Source organism: Corvus moneduloides, chromosome 4 (genome assembly GCF_009650955.1).
Source record: "Corvus moneduloides isolate bCorMon1 chromosome 4, bCorMon1.pri, whole genome shotgun sequence".
Taxonomy (NCBI): domain Eukaryota; kingdom Metazoa; phylum Chordata; class Aves; order Passeriformes; family Corvidae; genus Corvus; species Corvus moneduloides.
The window spans coordinates 13891146-13905595 of NC_045479.1; the positions used below are offsets into that span (position 1 = coordinate 13891146).

At 41.4% G+C, this 14450-nt stretch overlaps 1 protein-coding gene across 6 annotated transcripts in view; it reads left to right on the top strand.

Annotated features, from left to right (window-relative positions):
* Positions 1-14450, top strand: part of ITPR2 (inositol 1,4,5-trisphosphate receptor type 2) — a 245710-nt gene that overhangs the window by 112195 nt on the left and 119065 nt on the right. For all 6 annotated transcript variants that reach the window (XM_032105470.1, XM_032105472.1, XM_032105471.1 and 3 more), the window contains 3 exons: positions 514-639; positions 5519-5647; positions 6233-6353. In XM_032105470.1, the coding sequence (XP_031961361.1) occupies positions 514-639; positions 5519-5647; positions 6233-6353 (376 nt within the window). The remainder of the gene's footprint in view (positions 1-513; positions 640-5518; positions 5648-6232; positions 6354-14450) is intronic.

The following is a 14450-nucleotide window of genomic DNA, read 5'->3' on the forward strand; positions in this document are numbered from 1 at the left end:
CAGTGCTCCACAACCTTTCTCTGCCATTTGGATCCCAAATGCAAGTGCTGCATTAGGATTGTGGAAATATAGGGACTGCAGTCCCAGCTCTGCAAAAGACTTTTTATTTTATATTTGGCAAGCCTGTCACAAGGCTTCAACCCACTGCAGTCAACTGGCAAGTGCAGGGGTGTCCTGCATTTTGACAGCCCCTGGCTTTGGAGCCAGGCCTTGCTGGTCCTGACATCAGTTAAATACCAGAATCATTATTGGTTTGTTTTGTGGGGGTTTTGTCATTAGAGTAAGGATGTTTGCAAAACCTTTTCACTTTTCGTCCTGTGGTCTTTCAGGCATGTGTTGCCCTGCTTCTCCCTAAATCTTCAGAACCAAACATATGCATTATTATGGTTATGAATGTTTGTTAGTACTGGAAGGTTCATCTTTATTGTTCAGTATTTTTGCAGGTAGAAAACATTATGTTAATTGTTTTTATTGTTGCATTTCATAGTGATTGTGTTTTCACTGTTCCTGCAGGTGAAAATTGCCTATGTTAATTTTGTTAACCACTGTTATGTGGACACTGAAGTGGAAATGAAAGAAATCTATGCCAGTAACCATATCTGGAAGCTGTTTGAGAACTTCCTTGTTGATATGGCAAGGGTAAGCTTCACCAGGTGTTAAATATTACAGAATAGTCAAGGTGACAACTGAACTAGCAGTAACTTTTTTTTTGTGCACTTCTTTTATTTTGTTAACTATTTTTATTCAAAACTGACAATAGGATAAGTGTGGTTGGTTGGTTTGTTTGTTTAACAAACAGTCATTCCTATGTTCTTTATCATCATTTAACCTGCTAATTACTAGCAGCCTTCCCTTTCTAAAAGGGCATCTTGGAACCCATGTGCCTTTCTCTTTTCTTCCAGAGAAATTAATTAGGTGTGTGTACATGGTTGAGAGCCTGTGTGAATCTTTTGGGAACGTGTGTTACATGTCATTATGGTGGTGACTAAAAAACCCCCACATCTGTAATCTCTTCCTTTATTCTGTTGTTACAGTGAGGATCAGGGATCAAGATCTTCTTTGGCTCATGTTCCTTCTTTAGTCTCTGCTTTTGTGTTTTATTCTCCTGTCACTGCGTGCTCATTGCTGATGTGAAAGGCAGGTGTAAAGCTGTGATCCCTTAGAATACTGATTCAGATATAAATTACAGCTGCGAGGTGACAGAGTGCAGTCAGTACCACAAGCTTGCCATTCCTGTGGTCCTCAGCGAGCCTCACAGTGTCAGTAGTTGTTGAATTAAATTTTAAGTTACAAGTTGAATTAAACTTCCTTTCCCAGGGATTTTGAAGGCAGAAAACAATCTTGGTTGAGAAATCTTATAACTTCCACAGGGATTATATACAATAGTAGAGCCATGAGGGGAAGCTAGTGTGATGTAATGATTATAGCCTGCACTACATATCCTTTTCTAGGAGGTTAATGCTTCCTGTAATTATAAATAATTACAATATTAATGACAAGAAATGGTGTTGCTCTTCCTGCTCAAGAGGTAGAACCATGAGTTTTTGGGTTTTTCCATGGTCCATTACATTTTACAATACTTAAGTTCTCACTCCTTGCATTCTTCATTTTGTTGAAAAAAGGTAAAGAATCTCAGTTTGGTCCTGCAGCAGACATTGACCCCAAAGTAACAGTGGGCCACAAAATAATTCCTGTGAGACCTATTGGGAGAAAATATCATGAATTCTGGCTAAAAGAAGCAGGAATGCAAAGACTTGTATTGTACAATAGGCACTGGGACCTGTTAATTTCTCTGTGAAACAGAAACCTTATAAATGGTCAGGTTTATTTTCTTTTGTGGGTTTTTTTTGTGTTTTTTTTTTCTTTTTTTTTCTTTTTTTTTCCCTGGGAGCAGGTTAAGGCAGGGATGTTTGCGTTCTCTTTTTTTGGTGCTAGCCATTTTCAGCAGTAATTAGTTCCCTACAAATCCTGCATTCTTGCTATTTTGTCTCTGTGGTTGTGTTACACAGTGAAAGCCCTTCTGGACAAAACAACCTGGGTTGAAAATTAAAATGAGAAACATCCTTGGAGGAGTCTTCTGACTTTTAACCTTACTGGTTTTACCTCAAGAAGTGTTTTCTTCTATTTAATTCCCTTTCTGGGTTGCCCTTTCCTGACGCGTCCTGACCCTGACTTTCCAAACAGACGATCCCTCCTCCCTAGCCCTTGAATGTGGCCAATTTTCTGTGCCCCTGGACTAGAAGTAGACAAGTAGAAAGAGGGCTCTGTCCAGGTTTCCTCTCATGAGCCTGGAGACAAACTGCATTGTGCTGGAGGCTTGTCCTGATGCTGGTGACCTCTGAACTTGTTTTCACATACCCCTGTCCTAAGAGACATTAGACCCCAGGTCGTCAGAGGTGAAGAGGGAATGATTAACGCTGCATTTTGTGTGCGGGTGCTGTTGGCACCGAATGGCAAAATACAGTTTTAGTCTGCTCTCCTGCAGGCACATCAGAAGTGCTCTGGCCTGTCCTGCTCTCCAGCCGTGGATAGCCATATTTTCCAGGTTATGGAGTGTATTTGTTCAGATTTGGTGCTCTGGGGCCCCAACAGAGCCCATGTGTTATAAATGCATCAGCGTTCTGTAGCTATCAGGACAGTTAGAATGCTGTCAGCCTCATGAAAGATGTTACAATAGCTTTCAAAGCATTTAGAAAAAGAGCTCTTTGATCCTCTGTGTTCCAATGAGCTAAAAAGGATGCTTTTGCATGGGGGAAGGGGAAATGCTTTTCTTTTAGCTGCTACAAATGCCTGTCAGTGGGTGAGTTTGTGAGCTTTGAGTCTGTTATTGGAGAGCACCAAGGTGAAAGACGGCGAGTGTTATCCTCAGGTTGGATTCTTTCTGTTTTAGATATATATTAAAAAAAAAAAAAGTAACTGATTTTTTTTTTTATTATCTGTTTCTGGATTGAGGAAGGAAATATTTAGTCCCCAGCTGTCACTTTCCTTTCAACAACGTGATACATTGCAAAGCAGGCATGAGGCAGATCTGTGTATAAACCGGGTTTGCCAAAAGCTGTTGTGCTTTCAAAGACACCCTGTTTCTACAGCTTCTGCCAACCTACTTTCTGCTGGGTGTGACTTACAGCCTTGTGCTGAGCAGAGTGGGTGCTGCTGAAGGAAAGGCTTCCCTTTCCTGCGTGTGGCCCAGCCTGTGTAAGTCAGCAGCTCTAGTCTGAGCAGGATTAAAGAAAAGAGCTGGGATCTGACAGCTGTAAAGTCATCCTGGCTTTCTCTGCAGAATTTTTGAAGTATTATTCATGTGAGTTTTGGTCCCAAAGCCTCTTAAGGGGTTTTTAAAAACTGCTTTCCCAATCCTCATCTCCATTTCATGCATTTCAGGTTTTTTTTTGCATGGAGGAAGATCTTTCAGTCCCCAAAGGGCAGAGGGATAAGAACAAATGAGAGGATTTCCAAATTCCTTCTGTGCTGGGAATTTTTCAGACTGGTATTGGAGCAGTGTAGCATTCCCACATATGTCTCTGCTTTTCAGGCAGCTGAAGGGGAAAGCTTAAAAGTGTTTTGGAATTGAGTTTTGGTGATTTCTGCATTCACTGTGCTTGCACTGCACAGCTCCCTGTCTTCCTATTGGGATTGCAAGTGCTGAGCTCAGAGCTACTGGTTCCAGCCAAAATTGGCATGCAGATTAATTAAAAGCAAAAGAACTTCCAGAGGCTTTTAGTTCTATAAACTCTTAAAAAAAAAAAAAAATTTAAACAAGTTTTGATTATTAATGGAATCATTTGCCTTCATGAGGACTGGGGGTGGTGGTGTCACACTTTTCCCAAAACTGAAGGGCTGATGAGTTTGCCATTTCATTTTAGCCACTGTTGCTTCTCTGACCAAAATCTTTCCTGGGCTGATTAAAAAATGCACTCTGTGGAAGCATGACTGGTTTATCTCACACATCTTAGATAAGCAGACAAGCAAACTCCTCAAGATGCCTCATTTGTCTTGGTCTCAAGTTATCTTTGGTTATTCCTCTGCCTACTAGAGGACAATACTTGTGTGCTAGACCCAAGGTGCTTCTGTGTTTGCCTGAGCTCAATCATACCCTGAACACAGATGCTTTTGGATGTTGTGTCAGTTAACTTCCTTAAAACATTCCTGGTGACACTGCTGTCATGTGGTGACAGTGGCAGTGTGTAGTTAGGGAGAATCTTTGCCCTGTGTGAGATTCAGGTGCTGTGGATTATTTCTCTGCTTCTGTCACCAACTTTTCCCTGTGACCTTAAGCAATTCACTCAGCTTCTCTGGACTCCCTATCCCTGAAGACAGGTAATGGTAAGTGTGTACCTCTCAGGTTTGGGATTATGTGTTAAATGCACAGATGGCAATGAAAAGGCTATGCCTGGAGTCTGTATACAAACCAAATTTTGCTTTTGCATAGATTCCCTAGAACATTGCAGTCGTCTCTGGCTTGTGTAGGTGAAAGAGAAAACAACTGTGCCTTCATTTCTTGTTAAACATGACTACAACTGCTTATTTAAAGGCTGTTGAAGAGGTAGTATGACTACAGTCTGTATTACTTATTTGTCCAGTCTTGCCTTTCTCACTGTTTTTGGCTCTCTGTAGACTCCTTTCAGTACTGTGTACACTGACACATGCAAAGTCAACATGACTCTGTATAGATGTTCACAAGTGTTGAAGAGAAATAAAGGAAATACTGAAGGACATAATCCACCCCAGTATTTTTTCCCTAAGTGTGACATCTTTACGCAGCAACAAACTTTAAGTGTCGTACCAAAGGGAGTCTTCAGGAACCTTTTGTACAAATCTTCCCACTTCCTCCCACCATTTAATCATGCTTCTGTGCTCCAGAGATGTCCTGGTACCATCCATTCCCTTCTTTCATTGTTTTAGCTTGGCTTCTGTAGTTTCCCCATGTGGTTTCCCAAAGAAATGCTGCCTCTCTTCCAGTACCATCCTAAAGCCTGTTGGTATTGAGTGTGCTGTTTCCCTTCTTTCCCTCCTTTTAAACATTTTTCCTGCAAATGAGCTTCACCTTTGCCACCCAGTTGTGGTGATTAATTGTTAAGAGAAGCTAAATGTTCTATGAAATCTTTCTAACCTCAGTTGTTTATGTCTCATCTGTCTCTGAAGCATCTTCCAACCAGCCCTGCAATGGGAGGAAAGGTCCATTTTCTTCTTGAATCTGTCTAAATGTGTAAGTGGCATGCAGTATGCTGATTTAGGGGGATCTTTTCTTCATGGTGTGGGAAAGAATAGGCAGGCAGCCAGAAAGAACTAGTTCAGAAGAGAAGGGTATGGAAAAAACAATGTGGACCTCCAAGAAGAAAGATAAGCTATAACAAATCCAGCTTGAACTCTAACATAGTTATCTCTGATAGATACTATATAAAAATCTTTTGTTTTTACATTAAGAAGAAATACCAGGTGTGTTGTACTAAGTACAAAATAATGAAGCTTGCTTATTGGGGAGAATTAAATCTCATTGTTTCCTCCTCCTTCCCTGCAGGTTTGTAACACAACCACGGATCGTAAACACGCAGACACATCTCTGGAGAAATATGTCACTGAGCCTGTCATGAACATTGTGAGTGGCTTCTTCAACTCACCATTTTCAGACAACAGCACCAGCCTCCAGGTAAGGAGAAGAGACACAGACAAATAAGTTATTCAGGCCTTTAATGAGATGCCTCCTGCTACCTGCATAGGAATGCTGTCTCTTTTCATCCTCCTTTAATTTCTCTGTCCCCTCTCACGCCACTGACTACCAGCTTAATCTCTCTTTAAAACACTTATTCTTCATTTTAATCACTTATGTCTCTGGACCAGTAGATAGCTCAATGTGGTCAGAGTTACTTCTGGCTCTTGTGAATTCATTGGAGGGGGTATCCTTGCAGAAAAATCTGTGTGTGAGGGGAAAATGCTGTGTCCTATGACAGAAGGGACACATGCCTGAGAACGGGAAAGACTCCTCTGTCCTTCTGGTCTGTACTGTGCTTGCTTGATATCAGTGGCAATCTGAGGAAAAAATTGCATGATTTGGCCTTTTTAGAGGTGCAGCATTGATTTCTGCTCCTGCCAGACCTAAAGATCAAAGAGAATTTAATGGAGCTATAACTTGAGTCTACAAGCTAAAACCCCCTTATTTTATGTTGTGTCAAACCCTAGGGCAGCTGTGAGGAGATCTTTAAAGGTAAAATTCCATGTTTGTTTTTGTTTTCAGACACACCAGCCTGTTTTTATTCAGCTGCTGCAGTCTGCTTTTAGAATTTACAACTGTACCTGGCCAAACCCAACGCAGAAAGCCTCAGTGGAGTCCTGTATCAAGACTTTGGCTGAAGTGGGTAGGTACCAGGTTTTACTTTGATTATTGCTCTTCCTGTTTAAAGATCAGACTTGAGGTTTAACAGTTTTTAATTTGACTCTACCATCCTGAAATTGTGACAGTGCTGATTTCAGAAGTCCCACTTTCTGAGGCTCAATTCTTCCTTCTTTTATAACCCATTCAAATCTGCCCCATCAAATAGGGTTGTTAGGGTGAAACTGGTAGGGCAGAGGGATGAGCTTGCTAAGTGAGTGATGGTTGAGCTTTCAGCCCTCAATTTTCATTTGATGGTTGAAATTCTTGATGATTTTAACTTTTTAATATCAAGAAAGTTATGATATTAAATCACAACATAAGCAAAGGTGTCCCTGTTCAAATAATTTTTTTTTAAACTTCTTATCCTACCTTAAAAAAATATTCTTCACCAGAACATAGACTGAGAGAAGTTCATTAAGTTAAATTTCTGTAAATATGATTTTAAGGTCTTCTGCCATGACAGAATAAAGGATTATTCAATATACTTTCCAAAAGTCAGTGATACTGATTGCTTGTAGAATAAGATTCTGCTCAGTGTGAATGAGAGCTGAATAGAGGCAGAGATACACAGAAACTGGCTAAATTCTATTGTTGATACATTTATTAAAAAGTATTAATAAATAATGATAAAACAGTATGAGAGGGTCCCAGAACCATCTGCAGCACAGTAACAATCATCTCTAAATTTAGATTTTTGGAATAGTTTTACGGAATTATCATTTAACATTTTAGCCAAAACATCTCATTAACTTTCTGTGTGAATGTGAATAAGCAGTTACCTAAAAATTTAGCAGCCTTCAACTGTTTTATTTGTTGTGCAAATGATTTAATTATGGATCCATCTGGCAAGAGAACTTTGGAAGTTGAAGACATTTTACTTCCTTTATGCTACAGCTACTACAGTCTTACATAAAGCTCCATCTCTACAAATCCTTGTTTGTGTGTTTAACATTTATGTCCTTGCTCTTCTCTGGCATTTCTGGAAACAGTCATCAATAAATTACTTCCTTTGGGAGTCTGGGGAAAGGGGGAGAAGTAGGGCAGGTGAGAGTATGTTGGAGACCAACCATGCCCTCTGTGTGCTTGTAGACAGCTCAATGTCTTCATTTCTGTAGAGCTGCATCCAAAATCAAATTCTAGCTCAGAGAGGTTGTTGTGTTATCTCAAGATGAGACTGCGTGGAGACATCTGAGCGTGGGTTTATTTTCCATTTGGCTACATGCCCACAGCACACAGCTGATTCTAGCATGAAAAATTCCCAGCCAATTTCAGCAATCCACAGCTCTGCTGATTGCCGGATGAGTCAGGCCAGGCTCTCGCTGGGCTTTCTCTCCTCCCAAGGAGCATGTGCTAGGACAAGAAGAAATGGCCTCAAGTTGCACCAGGGGAGGTTTAGGTGAGGTGTTAGGAAAAATTTCTTCATGGAAAGGGTTGTCAAGCTCTGGAACAGGCGGCCCTGGAAAGTGGTTGAGTCATCATCCCTGGAGGTATTTAGAAGACATGTTGATGTGGCACTTAGAGACTTGGTGTAGCAGTGGACGTGGCACTGTCAGGTTACTGCTTGGACTCTATCTTAAAGGTCTTTTCCAACCTAAATTATTCTATGATTCTGCCCTGTTGAGACAGCCAAGCTGAACTTGTCCCCACAGCAGCTTGACAGGGAAACCATGGGTCACTCTGAGGGGATGCCAGATCCAGCTTCATGCCAGGTATGCCGGCATGTGAAAGGGCAGGTGGGCTTTGTTGGGCAGTTTTCTGTGTGCCTCTTGTTTCTGGGGGCTCCAGGAGTGGCTGATGTCTGGAGTTTGCTTCAGATATGTGACTTTGTTCCCTGTTTGTGGAATTTAATTCCTGCCTCCACTACAGTCCTTTCTTTCATTCTTTTTTCTTTTTTTCTGGAGATGGTTTACAGTTGTTTTTTTTTTTTAAAGTAAGCTCTTGGGCTGTCCTATGGGTCCAACCTCCTTGCTTCTCTGGCTTGCCACCCATGGGCCCCCAGCCATGCCTTGGGCAGTCTTAGGTGTAGCAGAGCAGAGCTGAGCTGAGCTGCCGGTGAAGGACATCACTCTGTGTCCTCCTCTGGGACTTCCCTGCAGCAGCAGCAGGAACAGCCAGGCTGGGAACCCCTGGGGTGCCGTGGGCTGGCAGCCTGAGAGCAGCTCCCTGAAAGCACACAGCATCCCCGTTGCTGATTTCCTTGCCCATATCATAACAACTGTTTGGGGATTCATCACTAATAGCAACATCCAGCATGGTCAAATTGTGTCGTGTTAGACAATTGCCACATGTCTTTATTGAGTGTTTTATTCTGACAGTGCAGAAAGGGAGAGTAAGGGAAGAGGTGAGGGGGATTTCCCCAAAGAGCAAGCTGGCTGGAGAAGAAGTGGAGTTTTTGACAGACATCCCTGTGCAAAATTTGCCAGCAGAGGTTTTAACCATGGGTGATACTCGGTGTTTTTAGGGACAGTGGCAAACGTGTCTTGCCTGGATTAATGGAGTAGGCCTGCTCTTCTCTGTGGAATATTTGGAAAAACTGCCCCAGCTGGGGATACCAGAGGTTTTTACAGCCAAGGCCCTTCTGTGATTGCAGTGGGTGCCTGGTGCCTTTCTCTGTCAGGTGTTCCTCTTCCCAAAATGATGCTTCACTTTGAGAAGCCAGAGGCATATTCCATAATGCAAACATAGCAGCCTTCTTGTGCCTCTTTTGCTGGCTGCATATGTGGACCCTTTTTTCGCTCTTCTGACTTGAGAGTCTGACAGCTTTAATGTTAGGGCCTTCGTGTTTCACAGCAGGGCTTTAAAAAACCTCTAAAAAGATGCTGCCTTTATCAGAGAGATGGAGCATTGGACAGATTTACAGCAGGGACCAAAGACTTCTGATGGAAAATAAGTGTAGTATAAAGCTGAAAGAACAAATATGATTTTTTTTTTGTTGGTGTGTCATTGCCCTGGACTTACAGATGAATCTCAGGGGGAAGAAAGATCATACACAGATTTCCCAAGATATCAAAGATCCATATAATGATACACTTTTAAAAGACCCACTTCAGAGCAAGTTTAAGCAACATACACACTGCTCAGTGCTTCCTGGTTTGCTGCTGGCAGGTGGATGCAAGCACTGCCTCAAGAGCTTAAGATCATTACATTTGCTTTCTGATGAGCACCATAAGAATGTGCATTACCTTCCAGGTCAACAAAAGGATATGTTGCAGAAGCTTATTTCTTATAACCCTGGTATTTCAGCTCCACTTCACCACCAGGGAAAAAATGCATAAGCTTTTCAAGCCTCACTTGATGCTTTGTCTCCTGGTAGTTTCCTGCCTCCAGTTCAGCAGGAAACATAGAGGCTTGCTCCTCTTCTTCAGCAGACTCTCCTGTGACTCCAGGAGGTTTGGAACACAGATACCAGTGTGCACCAGGTTTTTATTGCCCAGGAAACATTTGGCTGCTTGGCATGAATAGAAACACTTGTGAAACTATATATATATGTATATATATATATAAATGTGGCTTGTTCACATGGATTTCTGAAGCAGGTTATCACACTGGTGAGAATGAACACAAACATGTATCGCTTTTGCCTTTTCTCTTTTATCACACAGGACTGAGCTTTTGCTTGAAAATACAGGCCAAAAAATGAATGACCAAAACAGCTCCCATCTCCCTGGTAAAACAGCAACAAATGAAAAATGCTTAAAAGGTCCCCAGACCTTAGTGAAAACAGAGGAAATAAGGCATCTAACCATGTAATTTATTTCAAATTAATTCATTATCAAAGGACTTTCAGTTCATGCATTTTATGATTTTTGCAAGGTTGAGAAGAGTGGAGGCCAGTCTCAAAGTCTGCATTTTAAACCAGCTACTGTCTTTCTGTAAAGACTGGGGAATATCACCTGTCCTCACAACCAAAGATTGTACATCTTGAATTGCATATCCTAAATGGTATTGAAGCAGGGTCTTTTCTGACCAATCCTCAGGACCCATGCAAAGTATTGTCTTTGCTTCTTAATTAAGCAGAGATTCTTGTATCTTCACCTCTGAGCATCAGTTTTCTTTTCTGTTACAAGGGCAAATGCAGTTGTCTTACACTCTTGTCTCTGTAGTATCCATTAGTTTTCTCCCTCATGGTTTTAAAAATTGAATCTTTCCTCTGGTACTGTGTCTATCCCAAGGATGTGGTCTGTCTGTGCCTGTGCTGTGACCACCAATAATGAAATAATTGGAATTTCCCAGATGAGTAAAGAGTGCCAGATAGAAACCTGCATTTTGTTACACTATGTCTCTTGGCAGACCCTTAAAAAAAAAAAATCTGTTAGCAAGCCAAATTGCATTAGTCACTATCAGATTATGTTCTAGATGTTGTGCAGGAGAAGCAAAAGGAGAATTCTTGTTTCCATCCTACAGAAGCTGAGGTGAGCCCTGTAAGATTGCTATTTCCTAAGTTCAAGGCTGGAACAGGTACAGAGGAAGCACTGCTGTGATGGTCAGGGGAAAGGAGAACTGTGTTACAGGAAGGGAATTCAGAATCCCCACATGTTTTGCCTAGCAAAACACAGACCTGTGTTGTTGCTCTTTAAAAGTACTTAAGAAGATAAATAGTCACAGAGACGGTTAAGCTGAAGGACAGTGCTGACCCAAAACCAACTGGACATAAATTACACTAGGTTGTAAATAACCTAAATAAATTTAGATTGTAAATCAGAGGATTGGAACCAACTTTGGAAGGATGTCCTTGGTCAGTGGGCTGAGAGAAAGTGGAGGGAGGAGGGATGGCAGATAAGCTGCCTTCATTTTAAATGGGGCTCAATAAATTTTTTGAAAGATATTAAAGAGCATGGGTTGTCTGTAACAGAGAGCAGATGGTCTGAAGGTGTAGTGAAGTCCTTTCTAGTTGAGTATTTATTCCCTAATTTAAAGTCACCAATACCTCCTTATACAGAATCCAAAAAAACCTGTCCTCTGGTTCTTCTTGACCATGCTTTTATGCCCTCTAAAGCCCTTTACTTTTCCCTGACAAACTACAAATAGGAAGCATTAAACATAAAATCTAGGTCACATTTTATTGCTTCTTTGGAATTATTATGTGTTATTTTAATGTCCATATAGATGAATTTTCAGATAACATTTTTTTTCAGTCCTGAAAATATGTTTATTTCACTTCCCACTTGAATTTTAAAATCTTTTTTCCATTTTATAAAAAGCTAGACCTTCATTTTCAATTTTTAGTTCAAATAAAATAATTATCCTGTTGTTACTTTTTTGACAGCAAGAAGAATACATTTCAGATGAAGCACATATTTTATTCTATTTTAACTGTTTGTGTTTCCCTAATTGCAAGAAAAATTCAATGATGATCTTTTTACAGGCTGATAAATATTTTAGAGTAGATTTTCTGTTGGAAAAAAAAATCCAAGTGAAGGGTACAAGACTGGCAGGTTTGTGTCTTGTCTACACAAAGCTTTTATTTCCCTTAAAAAGTCTTGCTGTTGCTAGCATTAGTGTCTCTCCATCCAAATGCATTTGTTAAGCAGTCAGTAAATGATTAAGGAGCTGGAGGGACTGATTTATGGAACGAAATTAATTGAACTAAATATGCATCGCTCCGTTACGTGACAACTGGGAAGTGTGGGAGAACATGAATGAGCTGTCTGTGACTACCAGGGGGTGTAAACTGTGAGCAGAGCAAAGGATTCACAGCCAGGTGCAGCTGGGGCTTTTCCCTGATCCAGACTGCCCATCACACTCCTCCTCGAGGGGCTCTTAGGGATGAAATGCCTGCGTGTCCCCCTGAAAACCCACACCAGGGATGCTTCAGGGTTAATTAGCTGTGAAGCCACCACACACTGGTGTATTCTGTACATACTGCAAAAGCTAATGGAATGAAATTTAAAATGAGGGAGCAGTAGGTGGAAATAGCGGGAGCAGCGAGGTTCCTTATGGCAAGATAGATTATTCTGAAGAATAGGCTTCCAAGGAAAATTACAGGCAAGGGCCACTTCCTGGAAATCCTTAGGACTAAATTGGTCCTCAGACTCAGGCAGCAGCACAGTGAAAGGATGGTGCTTCAGGAGGCATTCCTGAAATAGGTCCAATTGCTGTGCTTCTGTGAAGAGATATACATACAGGTAATTTAACAAAATAACACCTGTGCCCATTTCAGCCTCTCTGGGAGCAGCTGGACTGTGCTCCTGGGACTCCACTGGAGCCTCACTCGTTCGTCAAGAGTGGCTTGATTTTTACCTGCTTGGTTTCTGACATTGATAGTGCCCTTTTCTTTTGAGTCTTTGAGTACTTTCTCATTGTTTAAGCAGTAAGGGGGAGGAAAGCTGCTGATCACTGGATGCCCACAGAACCATCCAGCACAGGGCAGGGCATTTTGCTGTGACCTGGCTGAATTTGTGGCACCGTGTTTCTTACCACTGCCACGGGTCGCGTTTGCTTGGCTCCTCTTGACTCTCTTGCTGAGAGATATCTGGGAGCAGTGGATTGAAGGATTAATTTAAACGATTTTCCAGAGATTCCATCTCCTCTGACACTGGCAAAATGGTGTTGTGTATTCAGGGTGTAATTAGCCCCATGCACAGTGGCCTAGGTGGGAACTGGGCACTGGATAAGCCTGGGACGTGCCCTCCACTGCAGGGCAGAATTTACCTGTGCTGAAGATATCACAGAATCACACAATATTTTGAGCTGGAAGGGACCCACAAGGATCACTGAGTCCATCCTGGTAAGTATCCTGCTGGATACTTATGTACAGCCAGCCACGTAGCTTTTCCCCAAGTTCACTAGTCAGATGAAAGACAGAATTTTACCCCCTCTTGGCTCCTTTGTCTACCAGCTCTAACCGTACTTTGCAAGTTTGAGTGCTGTCCAAAAGTATTTCTAAGTGGAACAAAAATAAACATGCTTTTAAATATTTGATGTTGATACTTTAAGGGAGATTGACACATTTTGAAGAGGAAAGCAGCCTACAACACCTAAATTAAAAATAAATATTTATGTTCGCATTTGTTCATCAGCTTTCCAAAATGTAAAAATATGTTTCATGTTGTTTTAAATAATGAAATGTGAAACAAATGAAAGATAAACTTTCTACAAGCTGAAAAGAAATAAGAAGACAAAGGCTTTGTTTATAGCTTAGACTTCAACAGTGCCCTTTGACAACCAATACAAATCTTAATTACAAATGGAATTATACATGTAAGAACTGCTCAAAACAAAGGAGTATTTTTTTTCCTCTCTCTGGTTTTCTTTGTGATAGTTTTAATTAGCTGCAACTCTTTGAACAATCATAGTCCTTGACTGCTCCTCAGACACTGATGGAAGCTGTTAACTTCAGCTGGCATCTACAGGACTGCAGAAGTCTGGATTTTCCTCTGAACAGTGTGCTCCCCATTGCTAAATTTATTCTTCAATATATCAGGATTCTGCATACATTCCACTTAATTGAGAAGCGAGCATTGTCCAGTAGCATTCCAGTGATTGACATTAGGACACAATAAATTGGATTAATAGGCTGCAGCACCCTACCCACACTGGCAGAACTTTAATGGACTTCTCTAGTAAAGTAGGCAGCAACAGGGCAAATGTGTTTTTAAAAACATCCCAGTCGAATTATATGGAAAAACAATCATTAGGAATAATGGCCAGCCATACGTGACATTTTCCACATGTTAATCAGGAATCTGCCTTCAAAACAAATGGAGAGTGGAAAGGAAAAGTCGATTTGTGTCTTCCCAGCTTAACCTAAATTTTTTTTTTCCAATTCCCTGTGGCCAACAATTTAAAAGAAAGTGCCTACCAGAAATGGAATTAGAGAACTCTCTTCAATCCCAATGGAACAGCCTGATCCACGGGGGGAAGCCCCAGTCGTGCAGCAGGATCCAGCCTTGCAGTGGGGAGAGAGGAGGATGCCCTGAACCTGTGGGATCCATTAAAGGGAAGAGAGTCCCCCTGACAGAGCGCCCTTGCCACAGTCTCTGAGGTTGGGGGTCGAGGTGTCACAGCCAGATTTAGGTTTGTAATAAAAGCTGTCATTTAAATCTAGTCCTGAGGGGAAGACAAAGTTCGTGCCTGGGAT